This window comes from Neophocaena asiaeorientalis, unplaced genomic scaffold, assembly GCF_003031525.2.
Source record: "Neophocaena asiaeorientalis asiaeorientalis breed wild unplaced genomic scaffold, Neophocaena_asiaeorientalis_V1.1 scaffold771, whole genome shotgun sequence".
Lineage (NCBI taxonomy): Eukaryota > Metazoa > Chordata > Mammalia > Artiodactyla > Phocoenidae > Neophocaena > Neophocaena asiaeorientalis.
Window position 1 is genome coordinate 684,487 of NW_020171822.1, and position 17,381 is coordinate 701,867.

The following is a 17,381-nucleotide window of genomic DNA, read 5'->3' on the forward strand; positions in this document are numbered from 1 at the left end:
CAGAACAAAGATTACCCACCTTTTTCCAATCACCTTTCCCCATGGTCCCCACGCTCCCCAGCCTCAGACTGCCCTGCCACTTTATTCTTTACCTCATAAATACCCCAAGTCCCTGGCCTTTGGGGAGGCAGATCTGAGACTTGTTCTCCTCATGTGGCTGCCTTGGGAATAAACCCTTCTCTTTGCTGCAAACCTTGGCTTCTCAGTGTTTTGGCTTGCTGTGCATTGGGCAAAACGAATCTGGTTTGGTGACACTCTCACATAATTCGATAGCATCAAAGAGAACAGCCTCACAGGGATATTAGTTGAAGACAGGCGACTACGGTTAGTTTGCAAAGATCTCAAGAACCAATTCCTCATGACCTCTGGGGTCTGTCTCTTTCCTATTCTCAGTTTCCAAAAGTATAGATAGCGCAGCAAGTGTCTTTCCATAGTTGATGTCTTAAGTTTTAAATCAAACAGCAGATTGATTACTCACTTCAATTCCCTTAGAGACAGGATTCCAGTTGAGGTGCCATTAGCCATAACTTGATCCTGCTAGAAGCACAAAATCATTAAGAATACAACAAATATTGTTTTGTTTTATAACACTTTCTAAGAAGGAGCTGTTCTTCAGTTTTGTTGGGCGCCCAAAGAACTACACCCCAAAGACTGTGATTCCTAACGGCATGGAATATTGTCTAGCAAACGATCAAATATATATCGGCTGAGTCAGTTTTTGTTTTTATGTTTTCTTTAAAAAAAGATTCTGAATCAGCAAGTCTGATGTGCTAATTTCTATCTTTTGTTGTTCCAAGGGTTCCCCCAAAAGAACACTATTAAAGTTCTCTATGTGAATGTAAACAGGGACACTTGGTAGCAACCATCACTGCATTTCTAGCACCTAGCTCATTGCCTGGCACATAGTAGGTGCTCAGGAAATATTTACTGAACTAACAAACCATATTTAGCTGGGATCTTCTGAACCAATCTAGGTTATGGGAAGGCTGATACTACTGTGTCTGAATCCCCCATGGGGTGAACAGGATCAGATTGAGAAGACAATCTTTAGGTTCAATATATTACATTTCTTACTGCTAGGAGTTTCTAATATAATTTTAAATTTTGACTGGCAATAGAACTGTATCATATAAACACTCTATTCAGCATCAAGCCTAGTGAAAAGTAAAATATAATTTTTAACAAAATACCATGATTACCATGAAGTCAAGCCCTCTCAACAAAGCTAATGTTTCAACAGCATGTACTTTATTTCAATTTGGTGATAAAAGTAAATATGCTCAATATCAGAAATAATTTGAACCTTAAATCTTTAAATACATGAAAATTCACTTGTTAAATTGCAATCAAAAAATCTTTCAAACCTACCTGGGTAACATTGCTTTCTTCATCATATTGAAACATGATCTCACCTCTAAAAAAGGCTAAAAATAAATTTTCAAAAAGCAATTTGAAACTTGCATCCTTAGAGTTTGAGGATTAATACAATACAGAAAAATACTATCAGATTACTTTATAAACAATTTCATCAAGTTCTTTGTTATTCACATTTACTTTCTTTTCTATCACAAAGTTACCCAACGATTATCAATCAGTATAATTTTCAGAAAATATCAACTGTACATTTTATGTGGGAATGCAGAAAAACAAAAAACTTGTCCCCTTGTCAAGAAATTTTATCCCTATCTATGTGCTTCGCATCAGGACTTCGTTTCCCTTAACGATGTTAACTGGGGAACCGTGGCTCTAACACTGCAAATCTTTTTAAGCTGTTATAGTTGCAGTTACGGGAGACATGGGAGGGAGGGAAAAAGGATTTCTGAGCAGTTACACAGCCTTATGAAAGTCTATTTATTCCTTGCCATTTTGGGTTTTTCTTTTTTGTTTTAAAATACAGCTACCAGATGAAAATAAAAATATATATATAATAATAAAATAAAATAAAATACAGCTACCAAATGCACTATCTTTCCTAGGAGCAAAGTTGAGATTTTGCTTTGAAACCTGAACAGAATGCAGAGCAAATCCTTTCTTCAGCTGAAAAACTCACTGTGGCTTTCGTCCCAGAAATGCCAGAAAACCCTGTTCTGAAAATGCTCTCCTTGGGAAACACAACTCAATTTCAGTCAATGCCATTGCCTGCAGGGTATACTCGGAAGGGCTTTGGCTCTATCTGGAGACAAAACAGAGACTCCTTAACAGAAGTACACTGTGTGCACTTCATAATCTACAGAGACAAAAAACTGGCCTCCTGATCAGAAGGGCAAGGATATCATATAAACTAGAGCAGGATGCAGCCAACTCTTTTGGTAAGAGATCAGAAAGTAAACATTTGAGGTTTTGTGGGCTATAGGTTCTCTGTCAAAAGTACTCAACTTTGCGGTTGTAGCGTAAGAGCAGCCATAGACAGTATATAAATGAATGGCATGGCTGTGTTCCCATGAAACTTTATTTACGAAAACATGTGGCAGGCTATTATTTGGACTATGCGCAGTAGTTTGCCAACTCCCGAGCTAGACGGTGGAAGGCCACCCCGTCTCATCTTTTATTGCACTACAAAGTACAACTGATTCCCACAGCCAAGGACCCAGTGGTCCACTTCCCCTTAAAATGGCTGACAACGCCACTAGGCCAGTGATTAACATGATTTATCTATTCCAGCAACCTTTCTCCTGAGAACTTCAAACTCTGCATATTGATACTGAAATTTCAATTAATGCACTACATAATTATTCAAAGTAAAGATAATTGATGGGGCTTCCCTGGTGGCGCAGTGGTTAAGAATCCACCTGCCGATGCAGGGGACACGGGTTCGAGCCCTGGTCTGGGAATATCCCACATGCCGCGGAGCAACTAAGCCTGTGCGCCACAACTACTGAGCCTGCGCTCTAGAGCCCACGAGCCACAACTACTGAGCCCGTGTGCCACAACTACTGAGCCCACGTGCCTCGAGCCCGTGCTCCTCAACAAGAGAAGCCACCGCAATGAGAAGCCCGCACACCGCAACGAAGAGCAGCCCCCGCTCGCCGCAACTAGAGAAAGCCCGCGCACAGCAACGAAGAACCAACGCGGCCAAAAATAAATTTAAAAAGAAAAGATAATTGATACATGCATAGAATTACTCGTACATTTTTGCAAAAATCTTAGCTTTTAAAAACTTATTTAGTGCCTGTGTGTGTGTGCTGACACCCACAATTTTTCTCCCTCACCTCTCCATTCTCCAAGTTCATCCCTCAGTCTTATTCAGCACATGCTGAGTTTCAAGAATATGCTGGGCGCACAGGGGTAGCAGAGCAACCAGGAAGCAACCACCTTCTGACTCTCAGCCTAACTCTACCTGGTCAGCTCTCAGTTTTTTCACCAGCCTCCATTTCCCTTAATGAATCCAGATTGGAATCTGCAAGAAGTGAAGGATTCTAGTTTCTGGGAGGATATCGTGGAATTTCTGGTGACAAAACAGTAGGTCCCCTGAAGAGGCTGTTTTCACCAGACACTAAAACAAATGGTCAATTCAGTAGCTTAACTGGGGAAAACATTACTCTAACCAGCTTCCTGGCATCTGTTACTCAAGATGACCAGGGTTTTTTTTGACTTAATGTTCAATTTTCAGTTATCAAACATCATGTAGACATAACACTAAGCTAGACATTAGTCACCAGTCCAAAACATAGATGAAGCATGAAAATAACGAAATTATGGAGAATTCAGTAAAGAGAAGGGTAAGAGAGGAGGGAGAGGAGAAGGAGGAGAGAAGAGAGTTCCACAATATATAAAAGTGAAATGTATCCAACAAGTTTCTGCTCCCTTTAATCAAAGCCAGCTAACACTTTCCTGTTATATTCGACCTGGAGCATACTATCAGCAGAAAGCTGATGTAAGTAAACCTCACAATCACATAAATAGAAAGTGTCTGTGGAACATTCTTTCAATGGAAGTTTTCTAAACTATCCAACCTTAACTTACTTCACTTGAAATTGTTTCCTATGTTTTCCAAAGAAATTGTTAAACTGTTAAAAGGAACAGAATAAAAGGAAAACATTCCTATAATGATTGGCTTTTTTGTATCACTGGAGCTACACTAAGACTTCAATATATAAAATACTTTGTTACTTTCCTCTTCTTTCTTCCCATGGTCCAGTTCTGACCTGCCATACCATGTTTTTCTGTTTTTCACATCTCTTTCATTGGTTTTAATAAGGAAGGGACCCCAGAGAGCCAAACCAACGTCAGAAAAGTGGTTGTTTCATTCCTTCTGGCCCATGGCAGAAGGGAAGATATTCCCATTTCAAAAATAGCATGTTCTCAAGCGACTGCCATCTTAATTTTTAAAAATAGTGGACAGTCTAGTTAGAGATGGCAAAATACACTATGGGCACTACTGCAATTAGCGTCCAATTAAACTAGGTGTACGTAAGATTTGCAGCATTCTAGTAGAGTGGTTTGTTTTATTTTTAGCAAAAGACAACATCCTGTTTCTAAGTTATAATACTTAAGGTCCTATGGAAAACCTTGAGGATATTATATATAAGAACTGGCTTTCAATAATTAAGTTCATTATTATGTTCATAAATCAACTCTAAGGCCATTAGCTATGGATTTAAAGCGATGGTGAAAAATATTTGGTGCAGAGCTTCATGTTCTCATATTAAGGAAGTTAACCCATTATCTCACCTTCAGCCTGATCTAAAATTTGCTTTTGTTTTCATTCGAGACTCTTAGTAGCCAGGTGTGATGAAAGGAGATAAATCAGAGGGGCACACATCACATACTCAACGGCAGGAAAACAAACCATTTCTCTGTGGAGCTAATTTACCTGGTAATGTGTAGTGTACACAAGAACTAACCTGAGTCATTGCAAATAGATGACAAATTGCAGATATTTCTCTGGGGTTTGACACCTGCAAAGAAAACACAACACAGCGGGTTAAGCATGTAAACACCTGCACTTACATACTACATTAAGAGAATTCACAAATTCAAGCATTAAGCATGTACCCAAAATATTACATGTTGGATATAACTGGCTGGATGAATTCCACAAAGACTAAAGGAATGAGAATTTTCATTTCTTAGTAGTTCAATTATGGAACTGGACTCTACTGTTCTTTAGCATGTCAGTGTCTGGTCCCCTACTCCCTAAAATTTCTTTGTCCCATTCCCAATTAATCCCTCTTCTGTCCAATATAAAAGGAACAGCATGAATACAATCGAGTATAGAGACTTTAAATGAAAGAGCCCTTCCTTACTCATAGGTCCTCCTTCCTTTCCTAGGCAGGGGAGTCCATGAACACTGTAATGCTGGTATTAGCTCCTTATGAAAATGTAGGTATGAAATAACATCAATGTCATGATGTCATTTCACATGGGCAAAAACTACAAAATTCAAAAAATGTTTGCTGAGCACCTACCTTATTCTATAGGCTTTGGGACGTTCCAGATACAGACCCTGCCCTCAACAAGCTTACAATCTAGTGAGTGATATTGGCCAGTAAATAAAAAGTTATAGTGAGGGCAAAATGGAGTGATGGCCAGTACAACAGATGACGTAGGCATACAAAGGAGGCAGAGACGAATGGGAGGTGAAATAAGCCATGTCAGAAAAAATACTTCATACGTATTAACCTGAGAAATACTTTCTCCTTTGGTGAAAGGAGAGGTACATCTCTTCTTTGATTTGATTTACTCTGCTTCATTAATTTCATCCTTTTGGCAAAGTATAAGAAATCTATAATAAGTGTGAGGGGCAAATGCTGATAATGTATTAGCAGACTGCCCAGGGGAGAAGGCTGTCATATTAAGAAATATTTTGATGTCCCTGTTAGGTCTGGTTTGGTCAGAATTAACGTATGCAATGCCTGATTGCTATTTTATTTCTACAGTACTTTATGAGTGCTTAATTCTTCCCTAAGAGAACTAGTTTGGACACAAACTAAAATTATAATTTGAGTTAGTGCATGCGATGTGGTTCCGGCCAGAATGATTTAGTTGACATTTGGTGTGTAGGCATCACGTTTCAGCTAAGAGTTTTGATTCTGTGAGCGAACTGAATTTAGGTGCCAAAAGTTACCTGACATGTAGATTTCTATATTGTTCTGCAGCAATGTTACCCACACCAAAAGAGAAAGATTTCATTTTAAATATACTTGCTTATGGATATAACTCACTGGAAACATACACTATGCAAATACTATAGATTACTATGGATAGTAATGCTTTAATGTTCTTGGTCAAACATTGGTCTATTGCTTACTAAGCTTTTCATTCTCTCATCTCCATCTCTCATCTTTCTCGAAATTTTAGTAGCACCTTTGTTTCCAGTGATGCGTATCTTTTGCTACTCATTCATACTGAGAATTTTCTTTCCTATTGCTAGGGCTGTTATCCATAATTTCCTCCAAGTACACGGCCACAGGTCAGCCTTTAAATCATGAGCGAGAAAACTCTGGCTGTAATGGGCCAACACTATTGTAAATATTTTAGGCTTTGTGTGTCATATAGTCTCTGTTGCAGCTACTCTACTATTCCTTGTGGCGGGACAGTAGCCATGGACAATGTGTAAACAAATGGGCATGACAGTGTTCCAATAAAACTTTATTTACAAGAACAGGTGGTGGGCCATATTTGGCCCACAGGCCACAGTTTGCCAACCCCTGCTTTAAATCAACTGGAAGCCTTTGTTAAGCAAATCATGTATCCTTAATCTTATAATAGGCACTTAATAGTACATCCCTTATTTGATTTAAAAAGAGTTTGAGGTTCACTCCTCTAAGAATCTTTCCTTCATAAATTGCATCTCACTGATAATCATTAGCACCAACCCTTCTATCTCTCATGATTCTCATCCATGTCAGAAACACTTGTGAAATCATTGCCTTTATCTGCACACATGTTCATGCTGGTTATCTGTTTGCCTTGTCTCTCCTCATAGACTAGAAGATTCTAGAGGGCGGGCATTGTGTCTGATCATTATTATATAACCCCAAACACTTAGTACAATTTAAGGTACCCAGTGCAAAAACACCTAACACGTGAAGAACAGATTTCATTTTTAAAAGACAGGAAAAAAGAGAAAGAAAACATAAACACCAGCCATTTGTTTAATTTTACTTTAGTTATAAAAAAGGAAAGTCTTGATATTGATAATAAGTCATACCTGATGCATTGAAGGTTTTTACTATAGTGATTTTAGTTTTCTCTGCAAAGAAGCAATTTAAATATTAGAGAATTGTTATTTTTTAAAAACAATTTGCCATGAGTATCATTTTAGTGAACTGCTAAGAAAATCAAACTGTTGACACATTTAAGACACTATTGGTCATCTCAGCAGCAGAATGAATGAGAATTACATACTCAGATCATATAGCATTGGCAGAGGGTGGGTCTGGATTCGGATTCCTACGTTTACCCAGTTAGATCATTCCTGTTACCCCACTGCCTGCATAATTCTACTGCAGTTTCCACGCGCTGCCGCTAGACAAATTAATGTGAACTTACACTTCAGATATGCAGAATTAAGTCACTATCAGGACCTTCGGGTGATAGGTTGTAAGGAGCAGGTGATTCAGAATAAAAATCAATGGAAATAGTAAACACAGGATCTACTATCAAAATATTGCTACTATACCCGAATATCAACAGTGTCCTCCTACCTCCTTTACGAGTTAATAATATTATTGATAGATAAAATTATTCTCAGATAGGTTGAGACTATCCAACTACAGTCATCCAACAAGCTCACAGCAGAACCAGGACAGAATTGTTCCAAGTCAATGACTCACAGGCAAATATTAACACACTCTGAAGAAACGAACCTTAGAAATATCTTCCCGACACGCTTTGGGAACAGAGCCCATGGCTTATTTCCCAGATAACAGAGAACCAGGCTCAGAAATCCTTACTGTAAGGATGGCCAGTTAGAAGAGACTGTGTTCCGGGCACAGACTTACAAAGAAGGTCTGTCTCCTAGGGTGAGTAGCAAGTTCTGAAGAAAACACAAAGCTCAGATCTTGGAGAAACACTTAAGAATGATGACGTTATCCTGACAGTTTCAGAAATCTCATGTCTGTATGTGTTATTGACAAGCTTCTGTTTCAGTGTGTGAAAGACCCATGGGCAATGATCGGTGGTAATTATAAAAGCTGACAGCATTTTGCATTACTATTAAGAATCCTTTTAATATATTATTTTGTTTTGCCCTGACACTTTCCTTTCCAGAGCAAACAAAACACAGCTGTGAAATGAACTTCTGATTCCAGTAAAAAAATCTTTGGGGGAAAAATGTTCAACCTCACAAATATGAAAAGATGCAAAATAGAACCCAAGGAATCGAGAGGAAAATCTAATAGTATATGACATAGTCTCAGCTCTAGGTAAAGGTACGGTTACAAAGACATTCTCATCCACTGCAGACAGGAATGTTGTTGGGTGCAACTTTTCTAGAAGGTAATTGGGCAATTGCTATCAAGGGCCTTAAAATATTCATAATGCTGACCCAAATAAGTCCAATCCTTGAAGAGCATTCTACAAAAATCAGGGAGAAATGCAAAGATGTTGGCACAAGGATGTTCACTGCAACAATTTCTATTTAAAAAGTAGAAACAGGGACTTCCCAGTCCAGTGGTTAAGACTCTGCACTCCCACTGCAGGGGGCACGGGTTCCATCCCTGGTTGGGGAACTAAGATCCCGCATGCCGCGCAGTGCAACAACAGCAAAAAAAAAACAAGTAGAAACAAATTTAACGTTCACGTATGGTACACGACGGAATATTATCAAGTCATTAATAGTAAGGGATGCTGGAAAATACTTATAATTTAATATGAAGTCAAAAGGGTAAGATACAAAAATGTATGTAAACTATGACTATTTTGTTATATATATATACATAGTGTGTATATATATATATATATATGATACTGAATGGAAATATACCAAATTATTAACAGTAATAGTCTTAGGAAAGTAACATTAAAGATGATTGCTATTTTCTTCTTTGCATTTTTCTATATTCCCCATTTTTTATGAGCTAAGATGTATTACTACTGTAATCAAAAAAATTGTAAATGTTATTTTAAATGGAGTGCTATAGCCATAAGAGTTTGGAAGTTCAGGAGTGTGGTGACACCAGAATTATAGTTCAATGTCAAAGTAAAACGAGTAATAAATCAACAGTTGGAGTCATAGGAAATGGGCAAGGAGATAACTTTTACTAACCCAGAAGACCACACAAGTGAGAAACTCAAGAAGCCACAGAAGACAAGTTATTATATTTAGAAATAACTTGACATTACCTGTTTTGTTCAAAGTAGATAATACGCTCGAAGTAGCATCTGAAATAAAATAATAAAAATTAGCACAGCTATTGACATGGTTAACAAATACATGCATCTTCCTAAGTTCCTTAAACATTTCACTTTTCCCCAAATCCTGGAGAAGTTAGAGACTTTTGCAAAAGCCAACTGGTCCACCCCCTCACGACACTAGCCATTCCCCAACCCGCGCAGACCATTCCTCAGCAAGTGTTCATTCATTTAAAAATGTATTTCCTGAACACGTTTTACGTGCCTAAAACATAGCAGCACTCCTGTAATCATTAGATTTAAATAAACCTATTTATGTTGTTTAATATTCTGTCCCCTTTTTTTCTCTATTATAATGAAAGTCTCTAAGGGATATGACATTTCCGTAGTTAGTAGTAACTTTAATATTATACATAGCCCTATAGATGCTTAATGCATTTGTACCTAAAGGTATACTCTTAAAAAACAATCGTTAAGAAATTCTAGTTCAAATTTGGAGTTCTTGAACATGATATTCAATGAACTTTTAAGGAAATCTCATTTTGATCGTTTCACTTGAAATCCAATTTAAAATCTACCCTATTGGTATTTCTTTAAATGAAAATCCTTCTAGAATTTATTATTCTGGATGAAACTTTAAGGGGGAAAAAAAGGCCTGTAATATATTATTACACTTAAAAAAAAAAAACCCACACAAATGGGATCCAAAAACTACTGCCAAGGCTATTTTAAAGATGTTTTTTCACTGTAAAAAGTAATTGCACATAAAAATGATAATGTCTGGGGCTTCCCTGGTGGTGCAGTGGTTGAGAGTCCCCCTGCCGATGCAGGGGACACGGGTCCGTGCCCCGGTGCGGGAAGATCCCACATGCCGCGGAGCGCCTAGGCCCGTGAGCCACGGCCGCTGAGCCTGTGCGTCTGGAGCCTGTGCTCCCCAACGGGACAGGCCACAACAGTGAGAGGCCTGCGTACCGCAAAAAAAAAAAAAAAAAAAAAAAAAATGTCTTTCCTTCCCACTGGACCAAATGTGAATTTAAACCAGTTTTGATTGGCATGAGTTGCATCTATGATTGTTTAGCTCCTTAACCACCAACCACATGGTGAGATTTCATCTTAACTAAGGGATTGTGAAAAGTGTTGGGTTTTGACTGCAATAAGATGGATGGCTGTCTACCCACAGAGAAAGGAAACAGAATGTGCTGCCCTGCCCACCTCCCTCGATTATGGCCCAATTCTTCGCCCTTTTCCCTAGCATGAGGCCAGATTTTTTTTTCATTTCATACTATTTAAAAATTGATAAAAATCATCTGTAAAAAAAAGGCTGTCTCTGAACACTTTGTGCCTCTAAATCTAGGCTGAATCACATTAAAGTCACTGGATGTGCTTTTCCCATTTAAACAATCTGTCCTGTAAAGTGTGTTCGCATCGTGTTGGAGAGCAAGTAGAGCTCTCAAAATGTGATCGATATTTCTTTCCTTTCACAGCACAGTTAGAATGCTGTACGGCTGTCCTCCTTCCACAATAAGAATGTTATCATTTCACCAGAAAGTTTAGGTTGCTCTCCAGGGTCGATGGTCTGGGGGATTTTTTGTGTTTGTTTGTGTTTGTTATTTGAATAAGGAAACCTTCAACACCATTCATTATACTTATATTCATATTAAGGGTTATCAATTTTCACTTGCTACAGAAAAATTCTTACCATTTAAGCTTGTAGTTTCAACCTCTTTTGTCCCGAGGAAAAACGACAAGACAAAGGTATGATTAAATCAAAAACTTAACAAATTGGGGTAAATATAGGTTTAAATTTTTTCAAAATCTTGCCTGGAGTACCATTGGAGTAGGGGACAAAACCAACAAGAGATGATTCAGCTGCAGGAGAAAAAAAAATTCCAATTAATACTTTGAAACAATTATTTATTGAGTTTTAAGGAGTTAAACTTTTGAGATGTAATTATGAAAAGTAGAAAACAGGCTATCAGACCAATATGTAGTTAAATCTGCAAGTCCCATAATCACTCAGTGAGTATACATTTAATCAGAAAATCGTAAAGAAAGAACCCAAGAGATGAAATGAGTACAACTGTTTCATTTTACAGGTAAAGAATATGAGACTCATGACCACGAAGCTTGCTCTGACCTATGGAATATTATGGAAATAACTTCAGGAACCACAACAAAATAGAGACATACTACTTTCAAAATTTTTCAGCCACAGAGTCCTAGAAAACATTTTATAGTTTAATAATTTGTCACACTACAATTATGAAACATATTGGCACATAGGTTCTACTCTGTTTATAATGACACCTGGTAACTTTTCTCATAATGAATTTAAGATTTAAAAAAATGACACTGCTATCACTCAATACTGTACTACCTAACACAACTTCCCGGTAAGTTATTTTAAAATATGGCTGCTGGGACTTCCCTGGTGGTGCAGTGGTTAAGAATCCGCCTGCCAATGCAGGGGACATGGGTTCGAGCCCTGGTCCAGGAAGATCCCACATGCTGCGGAGCAACTAAGCCCGTGCGCCACAACTACTGAGCCTGCGCTCTAGAGCCCGTGCGCCACAACTACTGAGCCCGCATGCCACAACTACTAAAGCCCGCATGCCTAGAGCCCGTGCTCCGCAACAAGAGAAGCCACTGCAACAAGAAGCCCGTGCATCTCAATGAAGAGTAGCCCCCGCTCGCCGCAACTAGAGAAAGCCCATGCACAGCACCGAAGACCCAACATAGCCAAAATATTTTTTAATTAAAAATAATAATAAAATAAAATATGGCTGCTATTAAGACAATCAGGTTGTAAATTTCCTGTGGAATAACTCTATTTATGCTAAGAGGTCAGTCTACTGCACACACTTTGCATGTTTAAATATTAAAAAGATCCAATGGCTTGACCTCTCCGTATACACAGGACAAGTAAACATTTTACAACTAAACTGAGCTTTGCAATAGGGAGCCTGATATTCAGCTGGTAAGGACAACATTTGGGTGTGTCGAGGCGCTTGGCTGGCCTGTCTGTTTTAGACCAATCATGCGTTGGCTGAAACACACACACCCCGTCTGTCCTACATTATTCCTTCCAAATTTTGTCATTTTTTTAAATTACCAAGTATATTTCTTGAGAAGTAAGACAGTTCCTGAGCAATGAGATTCAAAGCCTGGGTATGGAATCCTTTGTTCTTGGGACAGAACAATACAATTGGCCAAAGGTGGTTTTTAATCAATGGCTATTCATTTTTCTGATTGGAGAGGAATGGGTGACACCATCCAAAGAGGCCTGCAGGCACAGCCGCCTGTCCATCCCTGGATGTGTGCTGCCTTTCCCCTGGGGCCCTGGGGCTGTACCTGGCATCACTGTGTGCCTCCAAACGCTCGACCTCATTCCATGCAAACAGAGTTTTGCAAAGATATCACCATGATTAAGTCTGAGAAGGCTACTGCAGCAGAAGAAAAATACAGTGGTTCATTTTATCCTAGAAGTTTAATAACAAGGGGGCAAACTGGCTTAGTAAAAAGAGCTTGGGCTTTGGAGATTTGCAGTCCTGGGTTTGAATCTCTGCCCCATTACTTAATAACTTAATAATAATGATCAGCGACTTCCCTGGTGGCACAGTGGTTAAGAATCTGCCTGCCAATGCAGGGGACACGGGTTTGAGCCCTGGTCTGGATTTAAATAAGTAAATTTGTAAAACATAATAATAATGATCGTTATTACTTACTGAGGGTTTACTCTGTGCTAGGCACATGTGTTATCTCATTTCATCTTCACAACTTCCCTATGAAGCGAGTATTGTTATTCTCTTCAATTTACAGATGAAAAAACTGAGGCACAGAAAGGTGAAGGAACTTGTCCAAAGCCACACAGATAGCAATGGAGGTGGGGGGGCGGGGGGGTGGCCAAATTCAAACCCAAGTAGTGTGGCTCCAGAGAATGTGTGAACATGAGCAAGTTTCATCCTCCCTGACCCTCGGTTTCCTCATCTATAACATGAATATAACGATCCCTATACTGCAAGACTGGAAGCAAAAAGAGACATCGGAAGACTCCCAGACATTTAGTATGTGCATGAGCAGTAATAGCGATTATTACTAATTTTAGTTAAATGAATTAATAACAGTAGAAGCTCATTTTCACACAACTGAGGACAATGTGAGTTGAGTCACTCCCTACCGTAAAAGATTGTTCTGTACTATGTGGTATATATATTACAGAATGAAACACAGAAGTAGGAGTTAGAGAAGCCATGTGCTGCCTCTGTGATGTAGGGCGAGAAGCCGTGTGAACTTAGATAAGTTACTCATCCTCTCCAGGCTGCACCGTGTTATTAACTAAGGGATGGGGTGGGACCACTTTATCCCTGAGGTCCCGTTGTAGCCAGCAGTCTGGAATGCAGGTTCAGCTCCTGGTTCCTGCCAAGACGGGTCCTAGTTATAAATTTCTCTTTATTGATTTGCCTTCCCATTCTCATGAGTGCTAAGCCTTTAGAAGCCTTTTGAAAAATATTAATTCAGTGGGGTGCTGAGGAAGTATATTTAAGAGAACATCTCAACCCTCAAATACAGGAACATTTAGCATGTTTATGTCCTTGATACTCTTCAGGAGACATGAACTAGAATACTAAAAATAACACTGAAGAACTGAAGCGGTTACCATGATGAAAACCCACAACTTAGTCCCTAGCTTTCTTTAGCAATTGGGGGGGATTGATAGACTATCCTGTTGTCTGTGTCTGCTTTGATTTTTCAGGAGTAGGTTTAATGACAGAATTTAATTAAGCTTCATAGAAGAAAACAATTTTTCTGTATCTGACATTGCATGGAGAACTTTTAGAATACTTTGCTGAAATTCCCCCAAAGTCACGAAATAACAATCTTACCAGAAGGTGATAACAAACTGGAATTATCAGCATGCTCTGTTGACGAAAAAGGTGATTTAAAGTTAGTTTAGTTTGTAGATTAAACAACAGGGAGCTACTGTATAATACAGGGAATTATTACAGTATCTTGTAATAACCTATAATGGAAAAGAATCTAAAACAGAATATATATATATATCTGAATCACTGTGCTGTACACCTGAAACTAACACAACATTATTGTAAATCAACTATACTTCAATAAAAAATGTAAAAGTAAATAAAATTAGTTTGTACATGAATTTGTAGGAGATTAACATCTTTAACGGCAGTGAATGTAAAATGAGTTGCAAATAGCTACCAAGAGAGGGCAGTATGTTAATTTACTATTATTTTCAACAGCCTAACCAGTTCTTTCAGTTCTCCACAAAGACATATCTCTGGTGAAGCAATTCTTCCAATTTAACTGTTGATGGTACTCTACATATTTTGTTATATAATGGTTTAGTACATTTTGAAATAAAAATGATGACTAAGAACTTTGGTTGTTGGCAAATGTTCATTAGAATGTGTAAATGCATACATCTGCATAAATTAAACTTCCCGTAACTGTACTTCTTTTTATACCTATTAGCGCAGACTTTATACCTTTAATTAAGCCAATCAGACACCTCTGGGTATATAAACTACAAGAACTGTTGTGTTATTTATTTTGGGAGGATGCTAGATTCCTTAAAAGAAAAGTAATTCTATTTTTTTCTCTATGAAAAATAATACACTTATTGGAGAAACTTCAGAAATTACAGATAAACAAAAAGAAGAAAATTAAAACCACCTATAATTTCACCACCCAGACATAAATGACATTAACGTTGTGACATATATTCTTTTCTCTTTCTATGTGTTAATGTATACCTACATATGAATATAAATATATGAATGTGTGTGTATACATATGTATTTATATGTACGATGAGAAAGATCATATCACTTAAAACTATTTGTAACCTGGCTTTTCTCATGACACTATATCCTGAACATTGTTCTATATCATTAAATAATTTTCCCCAATACCATTTTGTAATGACTGCATAGCATTTCATTGATTGGATGTACCATTAATTTATATAACAAATTTCCTTTTGATGGACATTTTAGTGTGCACCGTTTTTCATGATTACAAACAACGCTGCAAGAAATCCTCTTGGTAAATCTTTGCATTCATACTTGCTATCTCTTTCAGAAATTCCATGAATTTTGATTGCCAAGATGCCTTACAGAAAACAAACTAATTTATACCGCTCTTTGCAGTACATCAGAGTGTTACTTTCCCAAACTCTCACCCAATGGGGTATTACCTTATAAATTCTTAAACTGTTTTTAATTACAAAGGAATGGTTATTTCCATAGTGGTATCTTGAGATACAATTAAAAAGAAAGAATAAGTATATTTAGAAACTAAAATTGCACAGTGAAACATACCTGGTAGCTTCCAGGAGCCTATTTTCCTTAAATGGTGGTAGGGTACTGATTATTTTCTGGTATAATTAAAACACAGTTCTTCTTGAAAGCAGGACTGAATGAGTGCTCCAGTGGTTAGCGCAGAGTAGTTAGTGTCCTGATGCCCTAATTTAATTGGCATTGCCTCTTCTTAGTCTCTGTCCTTCAATATATCCCTCACGCTAGCTTAAATATCCCACCAATCAAAGAGTCCGTTGAATTAACAGGAGTTTAATTTTGAGAATGCTCCTGGGAGCACTAAGGGGAAATCAGTCATTCACAGCTTAGTACGAATTAATTCCAATTGGCTGAAGTCTTCTGATTATGTAGCAAAGACCTACCATACTGGGCCATGTTGAAAATTTCCGGGAAGAATCAACATTCAATATGGGCTACTTGAAAATGACACATCAGTTTAGGCAGGTGAGGTAGAGTGGTGTGGGAGCGTGGCACAGGCAGGGAACAGCATGAAGGCACTGAGGAAGAGTTGAGTACGAGGGAAGAGGGATGGAGAGTGATGTTGAAGGGCAACAGGGGCTAATACTGCTTCCTTTTCAATTTTGCCCAGTGGCTGACCAGAATCACCAATTGTTCAACCTTCTCCATTGCTAAATCCTTTGACAAGAGCTGTATACCCACAGGGAAAGGGGCTCATCTGAGTTTTACCTCTTTCTTAGATGCTAGAGGAAATGGACAACTCAAGGGTAATAGGAGAGCCAGAGTAGAGAAGGAACTTTCCTGGTTGGCCATCCCTGGGTAGACAGGTTTGATAGGCATGGATTCACAATCAAGAGGTAAAACCTGATCAAAATATAGATCAGGGCTCCCCTGGTGGCGCAGTGGTTGAGAGTCCGCCTGCAGATGCAGGGGGCGCGGGTTTGTGCCCCGGTCCGGGAGGATCCCACGTGCCGCGGAGCGGCTGGGCCCGTGAGCCATGGCCCGCGGAGCCTGCGCGTCCGGAGCCTGTGCTCTGCAACGGGAGAGGCCACAGCAGTGAGAGGCCCGCATAGAGCAAAAACAAAAAAAAAACAAAAAAAACATAGATCAAGGGCCAGCCCAGCCCAGCCTACAGGGCTCCCAGCAGAAACCTACACTGATGAAGGGAGGGAACCCAGTAAATAAAAGTAAAGGTTTTTAAATTGTTATTGTCCGCTTTTTCTCTTTTGGCATTTTTTTTCTTCTAGGGGCCCGATTACTCAGTGACTAACATTTTATTCACTTTTTCTGTCTCTCATTATAACGCTCCACATCACTCCTCTTGGTGCCACATAGAGACGTCCCATAGGCCTTACATTTTCCTGAGTATCAGCCTCTGTTTCTCTTGGGCTCTTTCCTAACTCACTTCTCATTTGTTAAAACCAAGGAAGTGGTCGGCATTTCCAGTGAGTCATATATTTGAGTTCCATGTCACTCTTAGGAGACAAAACATTTCCATTGTTAAAAAGATTCGCAAGCAAAGAAAGGAAAAACATTTAAATTTTTCAGATTTTCCTTTGGAAACTTACAAAGAGCAAAATTTAAAGCATTATTCATTTATTGAAGTCTCGATTTAAATCCATAAATAAAATTGTGAGCTGTCTATAAAATTTACTCAATATGACTCCCTAGTGATTTTTTAAAACAAAGTCCGTATATTGCAATTATGATGACCAGGAGTTTGGCATGCCTAAGCTTCGAATGGATGCCAAACAGAGGAACTGGCAACTCAAGAAAGTGGCCCCC

At 38.6% G+C, this 17,381-nt stretch overlaps 1 protein-coding gene across 2 annotated transcripts in view; it reads right to left on the reverse strand.

Moving 5' to 3' along the window:
* ADGRG2 (adhesion G protein-coupled receptor G2) overlaps nt 1-17,381 on the reverse strand; it is a 70,104-nt gene that overhangs the window by 32,064 nt on the left and 20,659 nt on the right. Inside the window, exons 2-9 of one of the 2 annotated variants that reach the window (XM_024739417.1) lie at nt 14,181-14,216; nt 11,128-11,166; nt 10,997-11,020; nt 9,289-9,327; nt 7,154-7,195; nt 4,845-4,898; nt 1,369-1,424; nt 479-534 (exon numbers count right to left, since the gene is read on the reverse strand). In XM_024739417.1, coding sequence (XP_024595185.1) covers nt 479-534; nt 1,369-1,424; nt 4,845-4,898; nt 7,154-7,195; nt 9,289-9,327; nt 10,997-11,020; nt 11,128-11,166; nt 14,181-14,216 — 346 coding nt within the window. Of the gene's footprint in view, nt 1-478; nt 538-1,368; nt 1,425-4,844; nt 4,899-7,153; nt 7,196-9,288; nt 9,328-10,996; nt 11,021-11,127; nt 11,167-14,180; nt 14,217-17,381 lie in introns of both variants that reach the window. The other variant, XM_024739411.1, reaches the window with a different exon arrangement.